Consider the following 23,711-nt stretch of genomic DNA (forward strand, 5'->3'; position numbering starts at 1 on the left):
GTCATGTCTGATCTACATGGTGATGGAGGACAGAGAAGGGCACACACAGCAGATGTCATCCATAGTACAATGTCAGATGCACGAATATCGGTTCAGCAGTTGCGTCTGACTGTTCTCTATGGAATGATACAAATGACTGACCTGATTTCATCCCGCTTACTGGAGACAGCAATCCTTTCTCACTAGAAAATACAGAAATGACATAAGAGGACAAACCTAGAGACACAAAGCGTCCTACAATGGAAAGCGCAGCATATATACTATTAATGGGGGCGCCGAGCATTGTGAGGACCTCTCTACACCTTCTTAGTAATATACCACAGTTCTCTGATGTCTGTGATGGTTTTCATGCATCCAGGTCATGGTGTATCTAGCAGTAGTTGGCCTCATGGGTCCAGGTCATGGGATATCTAGTAGTAGTTGGCCTCATGGGTCCAGGTCATGGGATATCTAGTAGTAGTTGGTCTCATGGATCCAGGTCATGGTGTATCTAGTAGTAGTTGGTCTCATGGATCCAGGTCATGGTGTATCTAGTAGTAGTTGGTCTCATGGATCCAGGTCATGGTGTATCTAGTAGTAGTTGGTCTCATGGATCCAGGTCATGGTGTATCTAGCAGTAGCTGGTCTCAAGAATCCAGGTCATGGTGTATCTAGCAGTAGTTGGTCTCAAGAATCCAGGTCATGGTGTATCTAGTAGTAGTTGGTCTCAAGAATCCAGGTCATGGTGTATCTAGTAGTAGTTGGTCTCATGGATCCAGGTCATGGTGTATCTAGTAGTAGTTGGTCTCATGGATCCAGGTCATGGTGTATCTAGCAGTAGCTGGTCTCAAGAATCCAGGTCATGGTGTATCTAGCAGTAGTTGGTCTCAAGAATCCAGGTCATGGTGTATCTAGTAGTAGTTGGTCTCAAGAATCCAGGTCATGGTGTATCTAGTAGTAGTTGGTCTCATGGATCCAGGTCATGGTGTATCTAGTAGTAGTTGGTCTCATGGATCCAGGTCATGGTGTATCTAGCAGTAGTTGGTCTCAAGAATCCAGGTCATGGTGTATCTAGTAGTAGTTGGTCTCATGGATCCAGGTCATGGTGTATCTAGCAGTAGTTGGTCTCAAGAATCCAGGTCATGGTGTATCTAGTAGTAGTTGGTCTCATGGATCCAGGTCATGGTGTATCTAGTAGTAGTTGGTCTCAAGAATCCAGGTCATGGTGTATCTAGTAGTAGTTACTTTCATGGATCCAGGTCATGGTGTATCTAGCAGTAGCTGGTCTCATGGATCCAGGTCATGGTGTATCTAGTAGTAGTTGGTCTCATGGATCCCGGTCATGGTGTATCTAGTAGTAGTTGGTCTCAAGAATCCAGGTCATGGTGTATCTAGTAGTAGTTACTTTCATGGATCCAGGTCATGGTGTATCTAGCAGTAGCTGGTCTCATGGATCCAGGTCATGTTACATCTAGCAGTAGCTGGTCTCATGGATCCAGGTCATGGTGTATCTAGTAGTAGTTGGTCTCATGGATCCCGGTCATGGTATATCTAGTAGTAGTTGGTCTCATGGATCCCAGTCATGGTGTATCTAGCAGTAGCTGGTCTCATGGATCCAGGTCATGGTGTATCTAGCAGTAGCTGGTCTCATGGATCCAGGTCATGGTGTATCTAGTAGTAGTTGGTCTCATGGATCCCGGTCATGGTATATCTAGTAGTAGTTGGTCTCATGGATCCCAGTCATGGTACATCTAGCAGTAGCTGGTCTCATGGATCCAGGTCATGGTGTATCTAGCAGTAGCTGGTCTCATGGATCCAGGTCATGGTGTATCTAGCAGTAGCTGGTCTCATGGATCCAGGTCATGGTGTATCTAGCATGGTATATCTAGTAGTAGTTAGTTTCATGGATCCAGGTCATGGTGTCCCTTGGAGTAGTTGGTCACATTCGGCTGGACTTCTGTGGTTCTATAATGTTAAAGACGTGTTATAGCTTCTCTGTACCCCATTCTTTAGGTCTAAAATGAGTATCCGGATAATACCCAACATTTATATCTACACAGCTAACACCTTCATCCACTCTCCAGGGAATGTGTGGATGTTGATTGCCCAAGAACTGGATAGAAGGTGTGACAGATAGGAAACCTGTTCTATTATCCCATCTGGTTCTTGGACAATCAACATCTACAATTCCATGGTGGTTGGATGAAGGTGTTGGTGCTACTTGTGTGGATATACAGTAAATGTTGGGGCAGCTTTGAAACTCATAGAACTGATTTGGAGAAGATATCACAGAACATTACAGAACACGTCCAGCAGAAGACACCTGACTATTACTAGCTCCATTTTTCTGATATTCACATCTCCTGGCTGTGGTAGAGCTACTATGAAAGGGCCCCGGTGCTCAGTCTGGTCCAGGGCCCCTGTTTGCTGGGCAAAGACAACACCATACATGTCCCCTCTGATGTCACATCACCAGTCATCCCAGAGTAGGCATTACGCCTTACATGTCCTCTCTGATATCACATGACCTCTACAAATCTGCCTTCCTCACCTACACCTCCTCCCTCCACGCCGCCAAGCAGGCCTTCTTCGTAAACCTGATCAACACCCTCTCCACCTGCCCTCGCCGACTCTTCTCCACCTTCAACTCCCTGCTCCCCCCCCCCCCCTCCTCCACTCAGTACCTCGCTTACCGCCCACGAGATTGCCACTCATCTCCACAACAAGATTGATGCAATCCGTAAGGACATAGTCAACTCGCAATCTACCTCCCCACCTAGCCTCCCATCTCCCCCTCATCTCTTCCCTCCTCTGACCTCCCAACCGCACTGCCCCCCACCACACCCAAGGCCCCGCTTACCGTAACCCCCCCAGCACTGCACTCCTTCAGCCCTGCTACCACTGAGGAAGTCACCAGGGTATTCTCAGAAGCCCACCTCACTACCTGCCCCCTGGACCCTATCCCCTCTCAACTCCTCCGGTCACCCCCCTCTTCCCTCATCCGCTCCCTCACCCACATCTTCAATCTCTCCCTCTCTACCGGCGTATTCCCCTCCCCCCTAAAGCATGCGCACATCACCCCCATACTCAAAAAGCCCTCCCTGGACCCCACTGACCCAAACAACCTCAGACCCATCTCCCTGCTGCCACTCACCTCCAAGCTCCTTGAGCGCTTAGTCTACAACCGCCTAAGCGCCCACCTAACTGACAACAATCTCCTTGATCCACTACAGGCCGGCTTCCGTCCCCTACACTCCACCGAAACCGCCCTACACTCCACCGAAACCGCCCTACACTCCACCGAAACCGCTCTCCTCAAAATCACCAACGACCTACTAACCGCCAAAGCCAAAGGCGATTACTCTGTCCTCCTTCTCCTGGACCTCTCCGCGGCCTTCGACACAGTTGACCACCCCCTCCTCCTTAATAAACTACTCTCCCTTGGCATCAGAGACACCGCTCTCTCCTGGTTCTCCTCTTACCTATCCCGACGCTCCTTCAGCATTTCCTACAACACTGCCACCTCCCCCTCCCTCCCCCTCTCTGTTGGGGTCCCCCAAGGCTCTGTCCTTGGACCCCTTCTCTTCTCCATCTACACCTCCTCCCTTGGCAAACTCATACACTCCCACGGCTTCAACTACCACCTCTACGCTGATGACACTCAAATTTACCTCTCCACCCCCCACCTCACCCCCACTATCTCCGCCCGCATCACTCACCTCCTAAACGACATCTGTGACTGGATGTCGCTCCATTTCCTCAAGCTTAACCTCTCCAAAACCGAGCTTCTGGTCTTCCCCCCACCCAGTGCCCCCCCCCCCATCCTTTCCATCACTACCAACAACACCACCATCAATCCCGCCCCGCAAGCCAAAGTCCTTGGCGTCATTCTGGACTCAAACCTTTCCTTCCTCCCTCATGTCAAATCACTCACATCACATGGAGGCTCTACCTCCGCAACATCGCCAAGATACGTACGTTCCTTACCCCAGACACCACTAAACTACTCGTACACTCTGCCCCCTCTGCCTATCCCTCCACTGGCTCCACTCCCCTCTGCCTATCCCTCCACTGGCTCCACCCCCTCCTCCTATCCCTCCACTGGCTCCACCCCCCTCCGCCTATCTCTCCACTGGCTCCACCCCCCTCTGCCTATCCCTCCACTGGCTCCACTCCCCTCTGCCTATCCCTCCACTGGCTCCACTCCCCTCTGCCTATCCCTCCACTGGCTCCACCCCCCTCCTCCTATCCCTCCACTGGCTCCACCCCCCTCCGCCTATCCCTCCACTGGCTTCACCCCCCTCTGCCTATCCCTCCACTGGCTCCACCCCCCTCTGCCTCTCCCTCCACTGGCTCCACCCCCCTCTGCCTATCCCTCCACTGGCTCCACCCCCCTCTGCCTATCCCTCCACTGGCTCCACCCCCCTCTGCCTCTCCCTCCACTGGCTCCCGATTACCCAACGCATCAAATTCAAACTACTCACTCTGACCTACAAAGCCATTCACAACACTGCCCCTGACTACCTCACCGACCTAATTCCCAGGTACCACCCTACCCGTACCCTTCACTCTTCACAGGACCTCCTTCTATCTTGCTCCCTGGTCTCCTCCTCCCACGCACGACTGCATGACTTCTCCAGGTCCTCCCCCATCCTCTGGAACTCACTACCCCAATCCATCAGACTGTCACCTTCCCTCCTCACCTTCAGGCGCACCCTGAAAACCCATCTCTTCAGGGAAGCCTACCCCACCCTCACCTAACAGCCGTTCTCCTCCACTCCTCCCACCACTCCATCCCCCACAGCCACTTCCTCCTGTACCACTACCCCCTCCCTCCTAGATTGTAAGCTCCCAGGATCAGGGCCCTCTAACCCCTCGTGTGCTGTTCGTAGTTGCTGTACTGTTTCATGTATTGTCCCCCCTCTATTGTACAGCGCTGAGCAAACCCTTTGCTGCTATATAAACTCCATGTAATAATAATAATAATAATGACCAGTCATCCCAGGGTAGGCACTACGCCTTACATGTCCCCTCTGATGTCACATGACCAGTCATCCCAGGGTAGGCACTACGCCTTACATGTCCCCTCTGATGTCACATGACCAGTCATCCCAGGGTAGGCGCTACGCCTTACATGTCCCCTCTGATGTCACATGACCAGTCATCCCAGGGTAGGCGCTACGCCTTACATGTCCCCTCTGATGTCACATGACCAGTCATCCCAGGGTAGGCGCTACGCCTTACATGTCCCCTCTGATGTCACATGACCAGTCATCCCAGGGTAGGCGCTACGCCTTACATGTCCCCTCTGATGTCACATGACCAGTCATCCCAGGGTAGGCGCTACGCCTTACATGTCCTCTCTGATGTCACATGACCAGTCATCCCAGGGTAGGCGCTACGCCTTACATGTCCCCTCTGATGTCACATGACCAGTCATCCCTGGGTAGGCGCTACGCCTTACATGTCCCCTCTGATGTCACATGACCAGTCATCCCAGGGTAGGCGCTACGCCTTACATGTCCCCTCTGATGTCACATGACCAGTCATCCCAGGGTAGGCGCTACGCCTTACATGTCCCTTCTGATGTCACATGACCAGTCATCCCAGGGTAGGCACTACGCCTTACATGTCCCCTCTGATGTCACATGACCAGTCATCCCAGGGTAGGCGCTACGCCTTACATGTCCCCTCTGATGTCACATGACCAGTCATCCCAGGGTAGGCGCTACGCCTTACATGTCCCCTCTGATGTCACATGACCAGTCATCCCAGGGTAGGCGCTACGCCTTACATGTCCCCTCTGATGTCACATGACCAGTCATCCCAGGGTAGGCGCTACGCCTTACATGTCCCCTCTGATGTCACATGACCAGTCATCCCAGGGTAGGCGCTACGCCTTACATGTCCCCTCTGATGTCACATGACCAGTCATCCCAGGGTAGGCGCTACGCCTTACATGTCCCCTCTGATGTCACATGACCAGTCATCCCAGGGTAGGCGCTACGCCTTACATGTCCTCTCTGATGTCACATGACCAGTCATCCCAGGGTAGGCGCTACGCCTTACATGTCCCCTCTGATGTCACATGACCAGTCATCCCAGGGTAGGCGCTACGCCTTACATGTCCCCTCTGATGTCACATGACCAGTCATCCCAGGGTAGGCGCTACGCCTTACATGTCCTCTCTGATGTCACATGACCAGTCATCCCAGAGTAGGCGCTACGCCTTACATGTCTCCTCTGATGTCACATGACCAGTCATCCCAGGGTAGGCGCTACGCCTTACATGTCCCCTCTGATGTCACATGACCAATCATCCCAGGGTAGGCGCTACGCCTTACATGTCCCCTCTGATGTCACATGACCAGTCATCCCAGGGTAGGCGCTACGCCTTACATGTCCCCTCTGATGTCACATGACCAGTCATCCCAGGGTAGGCGCTACGCCTTACATGTCCCCTCTGATGTCACATGACCAGTCATCCCAGGGTAGGCGCTACGCCTTACATGTCCTCTCTGATGTCACATGACCAGTCATCCCAGGGTAGGCGCTACGCCTTACATGTCCCCTCTGATGTCACATGACCAGTCATCCCAGGGTAGGCGCTACGCCTTACATGTCCCCTCTGATGTCACATGACCAATCATCCCAGGGTAGGCGCTACGCCTTACATGTCCCCTCTGATGTCACATGACCAGTCATCCCAGGGTAGGCACTACGCCTTACATGTCCCCTCTGATGTCACATGACCAGTCATCCCAGGGTAGGCACTACGCCTTACATGTCCCCTCTGATGTCACATGACCAGTCATCCCAGGGTAGGCGCTACGCCTTACATGTCCCCTCTGATGTCACATGACCAGTCATCCCAGGGTAGGCGCTACGCCTTACATGTCCCCTCTGATGTCACATGACCAGTCATTGCAGTGCAGGTCTCCAGGTCACCATGGTAAATCCAGGACATAAAAGGTGGCATGGAACCCCTGAGGTAACACGTCATCGTGGACATCTGAGAAGTCTGATTGGCTGAGCTCTGTAAATAATTCCCCATATTCAGCACTGACCTCAGCCGGTCTCCGGAGGGTTTGAGGCCACAGATTCCACAGAAACTACACGGCATTCTGATACTTCCCAAAACGTCTGTGCCCACTCCGAGGATGGCTCCGCCCCCTGCGACCAGAGCACCTTCACCCCCGCTGGAGCCCCCACATGTCTTCCTGTGATTGTGTGGATTCAGAGTCTGTCCGTAAATGGAGTTACTGCAATCAAAGCTGAAAGAACCAAAAAGATTTATTATTTCCGGTACTTATATAGTTCCGTCATTTTACATTTATATTGTACATTCCCATCAGTCCCCGCCCCCAAGGAGCATACACATCAGTCCCCGCCCCCGAGGAGCATACACATCAGTCCCCACCTCGGAGGAGCATGCACATCAGTCCCCGCCCCCGAGGAGCATACAATCTAAGGTCCCTAACTCACATTTATACATACTAGGGCCAATTTAGACAGGAGCCAATTATCCTCTCAGCATGTCTTTGGATGTGGGAGGAAACCGGAGTGCCTGGAGGAAATCCACGCAGGCACAGGGAGAACATGCAAACTCCAGGCAGATGGTGCCATGGTTGGGATTCAAACCAACAACTCGAGTACTGCCAGGCGGAAGTGCTAACCATTCAGCCCCTGTGCTGTGCTCAACATGAACTAGAATGGATTCACTACCGAGAATTCCCAATCCTCAAAACCAGCATTCAGCACACAGTCAGGACTGACACACAGAAATCAGCACACAGTCAGGACTGACACACAGAATTCAGCACACAGTCAGGACTGACACACAGAATTCACAATATCGCTTTGTTCATGGACACCAGTCACTGGAATGACGTCAGCGTGGCAGGCTCCTGCCATAGCACGAAACGCGTTAGAGAGGAGCCTCCCACACTGACGTCATTCTGCCGCAGCCACGTGGTTCAGGCTGGTGGCCATTTTGGAATCTCCCATTACATGCTGTTTTTACCAGCACTACACTACCTCTGTGGGCTGATTTTTTGGTCATTCCCAGCACTCTGCTTCTATCACTTGGCTGCATTATTAATAGTTACCTAGACTTGCCGTCACAACGACCTGGAATCAGCGCTGGTGTTGTTCTAGGCTATTGGCTGACACTATCCTATTGGCTGCCACTCATCCTATTGGCTGCCACTCATCCTATTGGCTGCCACTCATCCTATTGGCTGCCACTCATCCTACTGGCTGTCACTCATCCTACTGGCTGCCACTCATCCAATTGGCTGCCACTCATCCTACTGGCTGCCACTCATCCTATTGGCTGCCACTCATCCTATTGGCTGCCACTCATCCTACTGGCTGCCACTCATCCTATTGGCTGCCACTCATCCTACTGGCTGCCACTCATCCTACTGGCTGTCACTCATCCAATTGGCTGCCACTCATGCTACTGGCTGTCACTCATCCTACTGGCTGCAACTCATCCTATTGGCTGCCACTCATCCTATTAGCTGCCACTCATCCTACTGGCTGTCACTCATCCGATTGGCTGCCACTCATCCGATTGGCTGCCACTCATGCTACTGGCTGTCACTCATCCTACTGGCTGCCACTCATCCTATTGGCTGCCACTCATCCTACTGGCTGCCACTCATCCTACTGGCTGTCACTCATCCTACTGGCTGCCACTCATCCTACTGGCTGCCACTCATCCTACTGGCTGTCACTCATCCTACTGGCTGCCACTCATCCTACTGGCTGCCACTCATCCTATTGGCTGCCACTCATCCTACTGGCTGCCACTCATCCTATTGGCTGCCACTCATCCTACTGGCTGCCACTCATCCTACTGGCTGTCACTCATCCAATTGGCTGCCACTCATGCTACTGGCTGTCACTCATCCTACTGGCTGCAACTCATCCTATTGGCTGCCACTCATCCTATTAGCTGCCACTCATCCTACTGGCTGTCACTCATCCGATTGGCTGCCACTCATCCGATTGGCTGCCACTCATGCTACTGGCTGTCACTCATCCTACTGGCTGCCACTCATCCTATTGGCTGCCACTCATCCTACTGGCTGCCACTCATCCTACTGGCTGTCACTCATCCTACTGGCTGCCACTCATCCTACTGGCTGCCACTCATCCTACTGGCTGTCACTCATCCTACTGGCTGCCACTCATCCTATTGGCTGTCACTCATCCTATTGGCTGCCACTCATGCTATGTTATAACTTGCATGCTCAGTGGAGTGTTTCGTCTATTTTGGTCACTAAGCTGACAATCTAGACTGCAGTACATCCTTTGTATCACTTTGATATCTGAGCCTTTTGTACTGAACGTTTCTGTCTGGTGGCCCTTTGTATTCGGAGCCATCTAAGGTGGATGTTTGGTCACTTTTGATGGATCGGGGCGAGAGCACGTAGGAGGAGCTGTGAGTCCAGGCTGGGAGGTTTGGAGTATCTTCCTTGTATGCCGAGTGATCCAGTGGGGCCCCTTCCCCTGCCAGGGCCCTGATGACTACCAGTCTGGATAATTAACATACATGAGCATTAAATCTGCGCTTCTGGTGAGTGCAGCACATTTACTCCTCATCACGGAAGTCACAAGCACCATCATCTGTATAATTCTCATCATGGTGTGATGATTACTTGATCAGGGATTGGGGAACGTTGGTTTTCACGAATGGAATGGCTCCCTGCTTCTTCAGCACATGGACCACCACACTGTCCTCAGCGTCCAGCGTTCCCAGGAAATGGACCAGACCGCAGTGCATGTTATGTCCCTGCAGAAAGACAAATCCCATCATTCCTCCGCAAATCCCATCCCTCCTCCGCAAATCCCATCATTCCTCCGCAAATCCCATCCCTCCTCCGCAAATCCCATCATTCCTCCGCAAATCCCATCCCTCCTCCGCAAATCCCAACCCTCCTCCGCAAATCCCAACCCTCCTCCGCAAATCCCAACCCTCCTCCGCAAATCCCATCCCTCCTCCGCAAATCCCATCATTCCTCCGCAAATCCCATCCCTTCTCCGCAAATCCCATCATTCCTCCGCAAATCCCATCCCTCCTCCGCAAATCCCATCCCTCCTCCGCAAATCCCAACCCTCCTCCGCAAATCCCATCCCTCCTCCGCAAATCCCATCATTCCTCCGCAAATCCCATCCCTCCTCCGCAATTCCCATCCCTCCTCCGCAAATCCCATCCCTCCTCCGCAAATCCCATCCCTCCTCCGCAAATCCCATCATTCCTCCGCAAATCCCATCATTCCTCCGCCAATCCCAACCCTCCTCCGCAAATCCCAACCCTCCTCCGCAAGTCCCATCCCTCCTCCGCAAATCCCATCATTCCTCCGCAAATCCCATCCCTTCTCCGCAAATCCCATCATTCCTCCGCAAATCCCATCCCTCCTCCGCAAATCCCATCATTCCTCCGCAAATCCCATCATTCCTCCGCAAATCCCATCATTCCTCCGCAAATCCCATCATTCCTCCGCAAATCCCAACCCTCCTCCGCAAATCCCATCCCTCCTCCGCAAATCCCATCATTCCTCCGCAAATCCCATCCCTCCTCCGCAAATCCCATCCCTCCTCCGCAAATCCCATCATTCCTCCGCAAATCCCATCATTCCTCCGCAAATCCCATCCCTCCTCCGCAATTCCCATCCCTCCTCCGCAAATACCATCCCTCCTCCGCAAATACCATCCCTCCTCCGCAAATCCCATCTCTCCTCCGCAAATACCATCCCTCCTCCGCAAATCCCATCCCTCCTCTGCAAATCCCATCCCTCCTCCGCAAATCCCATCCCTTCTCCGCAATTCCCATCCCTCCTCCGCAAATCCCATCCCTCCTCCGCAAATCCCATCCCTCCTCCGCAAATCCCATCCCTCCTCCACAAATACCATCATTCCTCCACAAATCCCATCACTCCAAACTCGCAGCAACATGACTGTGTCCAAGCAGCAATGGCAGATAACATACAACAGGAACATACAATCTGCTGGCGGTATGGTTGTTGGATGGGGGTACAGAAGAGGAACATACAATCTGTTGGCGGTATGGTAACTGGATGGGGGTACAGGAGAGGAACATACAATATGCTGGTGGTATGGGGATTGGATGGAGGTACGGGAGAGGAACATACAATATGGTGGTGGTATGGGGATTGGATGGAGATACAAAGGAAGAACATACAATCTACTGGTGGTATGGGGATTGGATGGAGGTACAGGAGAGGAACATACAATCTGTTGGTGGTATGGGGATTGGGTGGAGGTACAGGGAAGGAACTTACATATATGTGGATTGGATGTAGGTACAGGAGAGGAACAAACAATCTGTTGGCGGTATGGTCATTGGATGGAGGTACAGGAGAGGAACATACAATCTGTCGGTGGTATTATCACTGGATGGAGGTACAGGGGAGGAACATACAATCTGTTAGCGGTATGGTCATTGGATGGAGGTACAGGAGAGGGGCATACATATATGGGGATTGGATGGAGGTACAGGAGAGGAACATACAATCTGTCGGTGGTATGATCACTGGATGGAGGTACAGGGGAGGAACATAGAATCTGTTGGCGGTATGGTCATTGGATGGAGGTACAGGAGAGGGGCATACATATATGGGGATTGGATGGAGACACTGGAGAGGAACATACAATATGGTGGTTTGGAAGGGGATGGAGGCACAGGTGAGTAAAGTGATTTATATGTGGAGCCACCCAGGAACACGTCACCTTGTATCCGATGTTGTCTTTAAGGGAGATTGGAACTCCATAGAGAAGGCCTTTCTCTGGCTGCTTCTTTAGATCCTGCAACTGCGTCTCACACTCTGCCAGGAAATCGGTCACACAGTTCACTTCTCGTGTCACTTCCAAAGCCTGAACCATAAATAAGAGACCACAAGATTTACTAATAGGGAGGACATGTCACGGTTGTCTTTCCTTTCATTGTTATCACATGATCCTAGACATCTCAGAGTTACATGAATGGCAGTTCTCCAATCTCTGTGGATGGGGCGACCATCCATGTTGTAGAATATGATACCAATGAAGAGGAACGTGGACCTGCACGCTACGTGAGCCCAGTCCATAGACGACCCCCAACGAGAGCTGTGGGAACCAGACGACATTTGGTGATGGTTGAAGTGAAAACATTGTGCCGGACTCGTAGGATGATCTCACCAGTATTGCTATCCTAATGTATTGATCTGGCCTCACCCCGGGCAGGCGACTTCTACACCCCAGAGGAGCTCCACTGTCTCCTGGGCTTGAAGTGAAATGCACCAAAATTGAAGATGAAGTGCCACACCACTGCTAAGAGGTCCAGGTACAACTTTATTCTGATAAAGGTCAGGGGGACAGTCCAAAAAATATCCAATGTATTTTGTGAGAGCGCCCCCCTTCGTCAGGGCCAGAAAGAACATAAGAACATCTCCATATAAATCTGATACCAATATATGACTGGATGATATGGAGATGTTCTTATGTTCTTTCTAGCCCTGATGAGGCGGGCGCTCTTGGACTCCAAAAACATGTTGGCTACTTTTTGGATTGTCCCCCAGACCATTTCCAGAATAAAGTCGTACCTGGACCTCTTAGTAATGGTGTGGCCCTCCATTTTAAATATTGGGCGATGGTTGGATGTGCCGGCCACTAATGAAGAGAAATGTCCACCTGAACACTATATGAGCCCAGTCCATAGATGACACCCCCCCCCCATGTGAACAGCAGGAGCCAGACATTGGGTGATGGTTGGATGTGCCGACCACCAATAAAGAGAAATGTCCACTTGAACACTACATGAGCCCAGTCCATAGATGACCCCTAATGTGAACAGCAGGAGCCAGACATTGGGTGATGGTTGGATGTGCCGACCACCAATAAAGAGAAATGTCCACTTGAACACTACATGAGCCCAGGCCATGGATGACCCCTAATGTGAACAGCAGGAGCCAGACATTGGGTGATGGTTGGATGTGCTAACCACCAATAAAGAGAAATGTTCACCTGAAAACTAGGACAATCCAAAAGAGTATCCAATGTATTTTGTGAGAGCGCCCCCCTTAGTCAGGGCCAGAAAGAACATAAGAACATCTCCATATACATCCGATACCAATATATGACTGGATGATATGGAGATGTTCTTATGTTCTTTCTAGCCCTGATGAGGTGGGCTCTCTTGGACTCCTAAAACATGTTGGCTACTTTTTGGATTGTCCCCCTATTTCCAGAATAAAGTTGTATCTGGACGTCTTAATAATGGTGTGGCCTTTCACTTTTAATATTGGGGGATGGTTGGAAGTGCTGACCACCAGTGAAATGTTCACCTGAAGACTACATGAGCCCAGTCCATAGATGACTCCCAATGTGAGAAACAGGAGCCAGACATTGGGTGATGGTTGGATGTGCCGACCACCAATGAAATGTCCAGCAGACATTGGGTGATGGTTGGATGTGCCGACCACCAATGAAATGTCCCCCAGACATTGGGTGATGGTTGGATGTGCCCACCACAAATGAAATGTCCCCCAGACATTGGGTGATGGTTGGATGTGCCGACCACCAATGAAATGTCCCCCAGACATTGGGTGATGGTTGGATGTGCCGACCACCAATGAAATGTCCCCCAGACATTGGGTGATGGTTGGATGTGCCAACCTCCAAGGATCTTTGGGTACACGTGGTCGGCTGGAGTGTGAATGTCTACATGTATGGGAAAGGGGGGGGTGGAGAGCAGCTGAGGAGGAATATCCCCAGCAGGACGGATCTCCACTTTCTCTATAAACCTTCTCCCTGAGGCACCCTGGGGCCACCCACAGATATGAAGATGATCGCCAGAACAAACGATGAATATTTCATTGCTAGGACTACCTTCACTCTGACAGACCAATCAGCATTCTGCATTGAGCAGTCTGGAATGAATGAATAATGAATGCTAGGACCCGATTGGCTGTTCTGGATGACATCACTTTGGCAGTAAATGACCCTGAAAACATTGTCACCTTCTCTATATAGACGTGCAGCACGGCCTCCGGAGACAGCGATCCGCTCTTCAACTGACTGACCAGCTCATCCAGGGACAGCGAGAGGATCCCACCGGCATCCACATCACCATGCTGGAAGTAGACAAAAGGAAGTGACATCACACAGGTGGAGCAAAGGACTGTATATCCAGAGCAAGGCATGAGCTGTCACCACTGTACAGGAAGTGACATCACATATACTCACATATACAGTGGGAGGAGCAAACCATATGGAGACACTCACCTTAGTTCAAGGTTTCTCCAGAGTGCTAGTGCTGTGGCCAATCAGAGAACAGCTCTCCTGATTGGTGCCGAGGGAGGAGGAGTGACCCTTTAAATGCACTCCTCCCCGGTGTACCCGGCCTACGCGGACCTCAAAGTCTGCTTTCTGTTGGGAAGCCCCTGGACCTATGGGGTGAGAGCATCCAACCACCCGAGACATGCCCCCGGACCCATGGGGTGAGAGAATCAAACCACCCGAGACATGCCCCCAGACCCATGGGGTGAGAGGATCCAACCACCCGAGACATGCCCCCAGACCCATGTGGTGAGGATCCAACCACCCGAGACATGCCCCCAGACCCATGGGGTGAGAGGATCCAACCACCCGAGACATGCCCCCGGACCTATGGGGTGAGGATCCAACCACCCGAGACAAGCCCCCAGACCTATGGGATGAGAGGACCCAACCACCCGAGACAAGCCCCCGGACCTATGGGGTGAGAGGATCCAACCACCCGAGACATGCCCCCGGACCTATGGGGTGAGAGGATCCAACCACCCGAGACATGCCCCCAGACCCATGGGGTGAGAGAATCAAACCACCCGAGACATGCCCCCAGACCCATGGGGTGAGAGGATTCAACCACCCGAGACATGCCCCCAGACCCATGGGGTGAGGATCCAACCACCCGAGACATGCCCCCAGACCCATGGGGTGAGAGGATCCAACCACCCGAACCATGCCCCCGGACCTATGGGGTGAGGATCCAACCACCCGAGACATGCCCCCAGACCTATGGGATGAGAGGACCCAACCACCCGAGACAAGCCCCCGGACCTATGGGGTGAGAGGATCCAACCACCCGAGACAAGCCCCCGGACCTATGGGGTGAGAGGATCCAACCACCCGAGACAAGCCCCCGGACCTATGGGGTGAGAGGATCCAACCACCCGAGGCATGCCCCCAGACCCATGGGGTGAGAGGATTCAACCACCCGAGACATGCCCCCAGACCCATGGGGTGAGAGAATCAAACCACCCGAGACATGCTTCCAGACCCATGGGGTGAGAGGATCCAACCATCCGAGACATGCCCCCAGACCCATGGGGTGAGAGGATCCAACCACCCGAACCATGCCCCCGGACCTATGGGGTGAGGATCCAACCACCCGAGACATGCCCCCAGACCTATGGGATGAGAGGACCCAACCACCCGAGACAAGCCCCCGGACCTATGGGGTGAGAGGATCCAACCACCTGAGACATGCCCCCGGACCTATGGGGTGAGAGGGTCCAACCACCCGAGGCATGCCCCCAGACCCATGGGGTGAGAGAATCAAACCACCCGAGACATGCCCCCAGACCTATGGGATGAGAGGACCCAACCACCAGAGACAAGCCCCCGGACCTATGGGGTGAGAGGATCCAACCACCTGAGACATGCCCCCGGACCTATGGGGTGAGAGGGTCCAACCACCCGAGACAAGCCCCCGGACCTATGGGGTGAGAGGATCCAACCACCCGAGACATGAAGGCTCATAGATCTCAATAGGCCTATCAGTGGGAGAATTATTGCCATGGCGGGGGAGGGTATGCATATCTGGGGGAACATTCTGGGTGCTCTCCTTCCCCCCACACTCTCAATACTCCTGACCTCCAGGCAGAAGCAGAACTGGGACTGTGGAAGACTTGGAGAGCCCTTCAGGCACTGGGAGCAGAGGAATGGTGGGTGTGGTGAGATGGCACTGACAGTGGGAGGGGCTTAAAGGGATACGACTAAATAAAACCTGAGCCTACCTTGTTCTTGGTCAGGAGTAAGTAGTGCAGGGGTCAGGAGGGTGTAATGTACAGAGTGCAGGTGTCGGGAGTGTAATGTACAGGGTGCAGGGGTCAGGAGTATGTAATGTACAGAGTGCAGGTGTCGGGAGTGTAATGTACAGAGTACAGGTGTCAGGAGGGTGTAATGTACAAAGTACAGGGGTCAGGAGGGTGTAATGTACAGAGTGCGGGGGTCAGGAGGGTGTAATGTACAAAGTACAGGGGTCAGGAGTGTGTAATGTGCAGGGGTCAGGGGTGTGTAATGTACAGAGTGCAGGGGTCAGGAGTGTGTAATGTACAAAGTACAGGGGTGTGTAATGTACAGAGTGCGGGGGTCAGGAGTGTGTAATGTACAGAGTACAGGGGTCGAGAGATTGTAATGTACAGAGTGCGGGGGTCAGGAGGGTGTAATGTACAGAGTGCAGGGGTCAGGAGGGTGTAATGTGCAGGGGTCATGGGTGTGTAATGTACAGAGTACAGGGGTCAGGGGTGTGTAATGTACAGAGTACAGGGGTCAGGAGTGTGTAATGTGCAGGGGTCATGGGTGTGTAATGTACAGAGTGCAGGGGTCAGGCGTAAATAGCACAAAGGGTGTGAGGGTCACCCCTATTTCAGACACCCCCAACTCACCCTCAATTCTATTCATGTCATAAATAACTATTAATCTCTGACATATACCGCAGCGCTGTACAGAGATCACTGAGCCAGTCACATCAGTCTCTGTACCAGAGGAGCTTACACTCTAATGTCCCCTCCCCCACAGTCACATCAGTCTCTGTACCAGAGGAGCTGACACTCTAATGTCCCCTCCCCCACAGTCACACATTATTACTATTATACATGTATATAGCTCTGACATATACTGCAGCGCTGTATGGAGATCACTGACATTGGGGGGTCACCAGATAGCTGGGCCCCAGAGTGGGGGCCCCGGACCCCTCTCACCTCCTCCACATAGTGTAGCACAGCCTTCTCCATGATGCGCAGGGAACGTTGTCTCTCCATGGCGGCGCTCCCAATCCTCTGATCACACCGCCTCCGCTCCCTCCATCGTACGATGAGAAATGCGACTACCGCAGCGCACAGGACGGCCGCCAGCAGGTGAGTGAGCGCCATCCCGGACCGGAGGAACCACAGAGAACACTGCGCACCGTCCCCCGACACAGAGAGACTGGGCACCGTCCCCCGACACAGAGAGACTGGGCACTACCCTCCGCCTGGAGACAATGGGGCCAGAAATAGCCGAAATGACTCCCTCCCCTCCCCCCACCTATTATAATTCATCTATAATCTCCGGATCACATGAGTCATATCACCCGCCATGGGGGCAGAAAATAGAAACACCCCTCCCCCACCCCGGGACTAACCCCCCTTCAGTCCTCATCAGTGAACGCATGGCAGGACACTCAGACTGTCACTTTATTATTCATGGGGGCACTCATATATATACTCATAGAGGGGCCCATGGAGAGGCATTAATAGATACTCATAGAGGGGCCCATAGAGAGGCCCACAGAGAGGCATTAATAGATACTCATAGAGAGGCCAATGGAGGGGCCCATAGAGAGGCATTAATAGATACTCATAAAGGGGCCCATGGAGAGGCCCACAGAGGGGCCCATAGAGAGGCATTAATAGATACTCATAGAGAGGCCCATAGACGGACCCATGGAGGGGCCCATAGAGAGGCATTAATAGATACTCACAGAGAGGCCCATTGAGGGACCCATGGAGGGGCCCATAGAGAGGCATTAATAGATACTCACAGAGAGGCCCATAGACGGACCCATGGAGGGGCCCATACAGAGGCATTAATAGATACTCACAGAGAGGCCCATTGAGGGACCCATGGAGGGGCCCATAGAGAGGCATTAATAGATACTCACAGAGAGGCCCATTGAGGGACCCATGGAGGGGCCCATAGAGAGGCATTAATAGATACTCATAGAGAGGCCCACAGAGAGGCTTTAATAGCTACTCGTAGAGGGGGCCATGGAGGGGCCAATAGAGAGGCATTAATAGCTACTCATAGAGGGGTCCATAGAGACACATATAGAAACTTTAATAGAGGCTGATATGGACACCCATAGAGACACTCATACAGACTGGTACATTGTGGGGGTCCCAGACAAGTGCAGTGCTTGCCATTGAGTTCAGAACATTTCCGGGGCTTTCGGCCCAATTTTATTGACAAGAAAAGTTCAGAAATCTCTCAGAGGGGTTCTCAGCATTGCATCGATTTCCAGCCTCCTGGCTATCAGACTTGGTAGTTCCTCAGCTTGTCTGTAGGGGGCAGGCTGTGGTGGTGCAAGCCCACCTGGATTCTTTGGGCTACATGGGGTACCTGTGAGGGGTTTCCAGCATGAAGAATCTCGATCGGGAGTGGGCATGTGCAAAGGAGATTCCGCGGAAGAAGTGCCGGTTGTGCGCAGGAATGCAGGAATGCACGATCACGCACACGGCGAAGATTGTTGCCAGACGGGCTATTTAAGGAGTGCCTCTGCCCAGATTCAGTGCTGACTGGTCTTCAGCTCCCCCCCCCCCCGTGTCCTGCTTGTTCCGTACGATTCCTTTGGTGCTGACCCGGCTTGTTCCTGACCCGACTCTGATTGCTCTCCTCCTCCTGGTTCCTGACTTCGGCTTTTCCTTCTGATTCTGTACCGCGCTGCCCGACTGTTGATGACCCCGGCTATCCTATGACCCCGCTCCTGTCCTGTGTCCTGGCTACCTACCTGCTCTGCTGCACATCGGGCAATCCACCGAACCTGCCTGGTCTATCTCTACGGTGCCCAAATCAGAGGATCATCAGCCTACCAAGGTCATCATCTGCAAGAGCCGCAAGCAACAACCACTGGCGCTCTTGTCCCCCTGGTCCCCAGACTCCCTCTGTTCCAACCTCAGCGGGGTCAGGATTAGTGACACCTCGACAATTCAGTCTCCTATCAGGTGAAACCAACCTTAAGGCGGCCCCCCGACTCAGAGATGAGGCGTGCACTGTGTGTAGTGGATGTACATGCCTGTCATCCCGTGTGTCTGCACACCCTGGCGGTGACTGTTGGGGAGACATGGCTGAGCCTGGCCCTCTTCACCCATCCAGCGTCTCTCTGCCATCTTCCCGTGACAGAAGGGGGCCCCGCCGTGCACATATTTAACTCCTTCTCTCTCCTGTAATGTGTGGCTGGGCTGAGGGTCTCCATGACACTGATCTGCTGCTTCTTGCTAAGGGAGATGGACCACTGGGGAGGGAATCAGAATATCGACCCCCCTCACTCACAGAGGACCCCTCACCTGACCAGGTACCATGCTTTATGATTGGCTGCTGTTCACTGGACACCAGTCCTTGGTTACCCGTAGCAACTGTTCTCCTACTGCCCTGTGATGTTGGGGTCTCCTCTTGTGACTTCCTCACACCCGAATGTGCTGAACTGACCCAAGTGGAGGGTGTCTGCCATGTGACCCTCTTGCACCCCTTTAGTATCTTCACTCCGGGCTTAGGGGAGATTACGGACTTTCCTGAAGGCCTGAAGGCGAATCCAGAACATAGTTGATCCATCATGACCCGACTCTCTGTGTAGTGGCTGCCCAGGTATTCCTTTACAGGTGAGACTCCATACCTGGCAGTTCTCTATTGGATGGCAACTGTGGGCGGACTTCAGGACCCAACAGTCCCCCTCTGCATGGTGGCATCCCTGACCCGGGACCAAACCACAATCCAGAACCAGGACACAACTCAAGAAAGGACTCCCTATCGGCCCCTGGTCCCCGGCCTCTCTCCCCCTTATATTACCAGCAAAAAGGGGGTAGGCTGAGTCCAAAGAGCCCACCAAAAAGAACTAAAAGGTTTAACCCCTTCCCCTGCCTGGGCCAACCACACGACACTAAATATTGTATGCAGCCTGCCAACACAGTTCCACCAATGAAATGCCCCCTCCCCTGGGCTGCACGGGCTCCTGACTAAAGACCCCATCTCCTAGGACTTCTCAGGTGATGGCCTAGTCATACCTGGTCACTTCTCCTGGAGGCCGTGGTAGTCACTCTCCACCCACCTATATCTATACATACCCATACCCTGCTCCAACAGCTTGTCTCCAGGGAAGGAGCCCGGGATCACAGGCAGCTCTTGATGAAGGCCGTACACCTGATCCATCAGGTCACTGGTCTCCTGTAAGAGGGTACACCAGGGTAGAGGCTTCAGCCCTACCATCAGGACTACAGAACCCAATCCAGGAACCATCAATCACAGAGAAATTCACAAAACCCGTCTTCTCCACTCAGAACCTTCTGGAGCCCCTCAACCTGCATCAGTGAGAACCTGGTGTGATATAAATACTCTATCTGACACCATGACAGGGCACAGCACTGTCACAGGACACCCATAGAGACAATCATAGATACCCATACCCAAGCTCCATCCTTCAGTCCCAGTACAATGAACCGTGGTCAGATGACAACCTCCGACCTTCAGTACAATGAACCGTGGTCAGATGACAACCTCCGACCTTCAGTACAATGAACCGTGGTCAGATGACAACCTCCGACCTTCAGTACAATGAACCGTGGTCAGATGACAACCTCCGACCTTCAGTACAATGACCCGTGGTCAGAGGACAACCTCCGACCTTCAGTACAATGACCCGTGGTCAGATGACAACCTCCGACCTTCAGTACAATGACCCGTGGTCAGAGGACAACCTCCGACCTTCAGTACAATGACCCGTGGTCAGAGGACAACCTCCGACCTTCAGTACAATGAACCGTGGTCAGAGGACAACCTCCGACCTTCAGTACAATGAACCGTGGTCAGAGGACAACCTCCGACCTTCAGTACAATGACCCGTGGTCAGAGGACAACCTCCGACCTTCAGTACAATGAACCGTGGTCAGATGACAACCTCCGACCTTCAGTACAATGAACCGTGGTCAGATGACAACCTCCGACCTTCAGTACAATGAACCGTGGTCAGATGACAACCTCCGACCTTCAGTACAATGAACCGTGGTCAGATGACAACCTCCGACCTTTAGTACAATGAGCCGTGGTCAGAGGACAACCTCCGACCTTCAGTACAATGAGCCGTGGTCAGAGGACAACCTCCGACCTTCAGTACAATGACCCGTGGTCAGAGGACAACCTCCGACCTTCATCGTAATCTCTCAGGACTCACACTGAGCTGGTGAACAATGAGACCACCAGAGACTCTGACCTAACAAGCCTCTGCTGTATGATTATCCGGCTGGACGGGGGTTCAGGGACAAGGGAAGCCAAACGTTCTACCAGACATTTCCCCCATCATGTGTCCTCTGAAACTGACCAGCAAGCTGGCAGATTGCGAGGACCCCCCAACAGGAAAACCAGAACACTCTGAAATCCCACAGCTGAACGTGCTACCACCAGACATCCAACCACAGGGACACGCTAACCAGGCCAGGATCTAGTGTGGTGTAGAAGGAATAAGGAGAGCCAAGTTATTATGACATGCAATACCACTGGCCACCACTAGAGGGCGATTCACCCAAATCTAACTTTCTGGACACACACGGGCAGATACAAATCTTACATACAATCCAATGCACTCTAAGGCCGGCCATAGATGGTTCGAATCTCAGGCTGTTCAGCAGGAACCGGCCGAGATTCAAACCGTGTATGGCAGGCTGAATGTACCAAGTTGATTGATCGACCATCTTGGGTACAACCAGCCTGGCAGATTTACTTGCGATTATCGTTAGCAATAATCACTGAATTTTCCCGGTGATGCCCCCCCCCCCCCTCCAGGAGAAGACAATTGCTCGGCAGGAAGGATTCCCGTCAGCACAGTCTGTGTTGATGGCGGAATCGAATCGTGTAAATTTTTTCCTGCAACTCGTGGTTCACACAGTCTATGGTTGGCCTATGGGTGGGGAGCAGCCAGGTGATCCCACAGACTTTCGAGGTTCTAAAAGCTGTCCTGTGAGCTGACATCCAATTGGGAGATGTTACCACCACCTGCAGTTTGTCCAAGGATTGGTCTGCTAGGCCACCATACATGGCAGACCTGACATCTAACACACACTGACGCCAATCATACAATCAGCATCCAGACAATGCATTGATAACAGCAGAGCTCTGACTGAGCACACAGACGCCGGGGACTCAACGCACTGATCTCCGGGAGGAAGGATTCTGCACTTCGCACACAGAGGACACCGACTGATCGTATTACCGAATATCGGTAGACAAGCAGAACACAAAGCCGGAAAACGCAGAAATGTAGGAAATACGCCAGAAAAGAAAGAGAGAAAAACAGAAACTATGTGGGAAGTATTGTTTTGCCGGAAATCCCGTAATTGCCGTATCTTTGAATACACGTCTGGACAAATACAATGTGTTATTTCTAAAGCTACCTAATGTATTGAGGGATGTGGGACGGATTTATCACCTCGGGCCAATCAAATCTGTAGGTGTCACCTCACCTGCTGGGAAGGGGGGTTCTGCCTTCTGAGGTGGCCATATGGGCCGGCCGGTTCTGATGGTTTGGTGGGGGTTAGGATATCAAACATCAGCACTTCAGTCTGTTCACAACAAGTCCACAAAAAGTCCACAAACAACATGGCTGGAGCAGGCCCCGTCTAACCGTTTGGTTGGTGGTGGTTCTCTGCAGCTAGGACATCCCGTATCTGTAGCTCATGTGACGTTCTATCAGACGGGATCAGATTCTTCTTCCTACAACTAATATTTATTATTTTATTAGAGATGAAATCTAATTCCTCAGATCCTAAGATGAGCCTCAGCAGACCATCTGGTGCCTCCACTCTGGGATGGCCTCAGCTCTCTGTTAACTCTGAGGCTGGCAGGTCTGAGGCCTCCCTACGAGGGGCAAGTGAGGTGCCCACTGTCCATTATCTGCACACACCGCAATGGCTGAAAGATGTGCTGCTGCCTCGGGGGGGCCCAATTTTAGTGTTGCCTAGGGCAACACAATGAGTAAATACACCACTGCTGAGACCCCCGAACCAACGAGGATATCTGTCTACTCTACTGAATTCATAAGGTAACCGTCACTGAGTCCAGAGTTGTGATGTCCTAATCCTAGCCCCTTCCTATACAACGTACCTAATGGCACAATTCTGGGTAAATCGCGCTTTATACAATCAAGAAAAGACCGTTATATCTCCTTCCCAGAACAAAGAAGGAGATTGGCCAATTGAAAGGAGCTGCCACCAAAAGGGCAACTTTTCCAAAATGCTCAAATCCATTTATATGGCAGATCTAACCAAACATTGATGACCTTCATGTTGACAAGGTGACCCAGATAGTACAGAACAAGTCTACTACTCAAAGTCCAAAACCCAAACAGAATGGCCTCTACCCAATAGTACGAGAGTATGTCCTCTGCCCAGGAAACAATGCTCAGAAAGGATGTTCTGTACACAAAGCTTCACGGCCTACCCAGGAATAAACACTCTAAAATGTTGTCCTTTACCCCGCAATCAGCATGCTAAACGAATGTCAAAAACTCAGAACCCAACACACCAAAGGAATGTCCAACACTGAGAACCAACACACCATAAGAATGTCCAACACTGAGAACCAACACACCATAAGAATGTCCAACACTGAGAACCAACATACCGTAAGAATGTCCAACACTGAGAACCAACATACCA

The 23,711-nt window shown here is 52.2% G+C and overlaps 1 protein-coding gene across 1 annotated transcript; it reads right to left on the reverse strand.

The window, feature by feature from the left end:
- Positions 1-29: 29 nt before the first annotated feature.
- Positions 30-17,198, reverse strand: LOC149428294 (vitamin D3 hydroxylase-associated protein-like). The gene is made up of 6 exons (XM_089667537.1): positions 17,013-17,198; positions 14,007-14,120; positions 11,740-11,883; positions 9,648-9,781; positions 7,047-7,253; positions 30-182 (listed from the first exon to the last, which is right to left on the reverse strand). The coding sequence occupies exons 1-6, from the start codon at positions 17,181-17,183 to the stop codon at positions 56-58; spliced, it is 897 nt and encodes a 298-aa protein (XP_089523663.1). The 5' UTR covers positions 17,184-17,198; the 3' UTR covers positions 30-55.
- Positions 17,199-23,711: the final 6,513 nt, after the last annotated feature.

Source organism: Staurois parvus, unplaced genomic scaffold, assembly GCF_062004578.1.
Source record: "Staurois parvus isolate SC_StPar_1 unplaced genomic scaffold, SC_StPar_1.0 ptg003349l, whole genome shotgun sequence".
Taxonomy (NCBI): Eukaryota; Metazoa; Chordata; class Amphibia; order Anura; family Ranidae; genus Staurois; species Staurois parvus.

Excerpts from the sequence above, each read along its gene's own strand:
- LOC149428294 (XM_089667537.1), bottom strand. The coding sequence starts at position 17,183 with ATGGCGCTCACTCACCTGCTGGCGGCCGTCCTGTGCGCTGCGGTAGTC. Across the intron at positions 14,121-17,012 it reads TGCTACACTATGTGGAGGAG|CATGGTGATGTGGATGCCGG; the intron begins GTGAGAGGGGTC and ends GTCTACTTCCAG. Across the intron at positions 9,782-11,739 it reads AAGACAACATCGGATACAAG|GGACATAACATGCACTGCGG; the intron begins GTGACGTGTTCC and ends GTCTTTCTGCAG.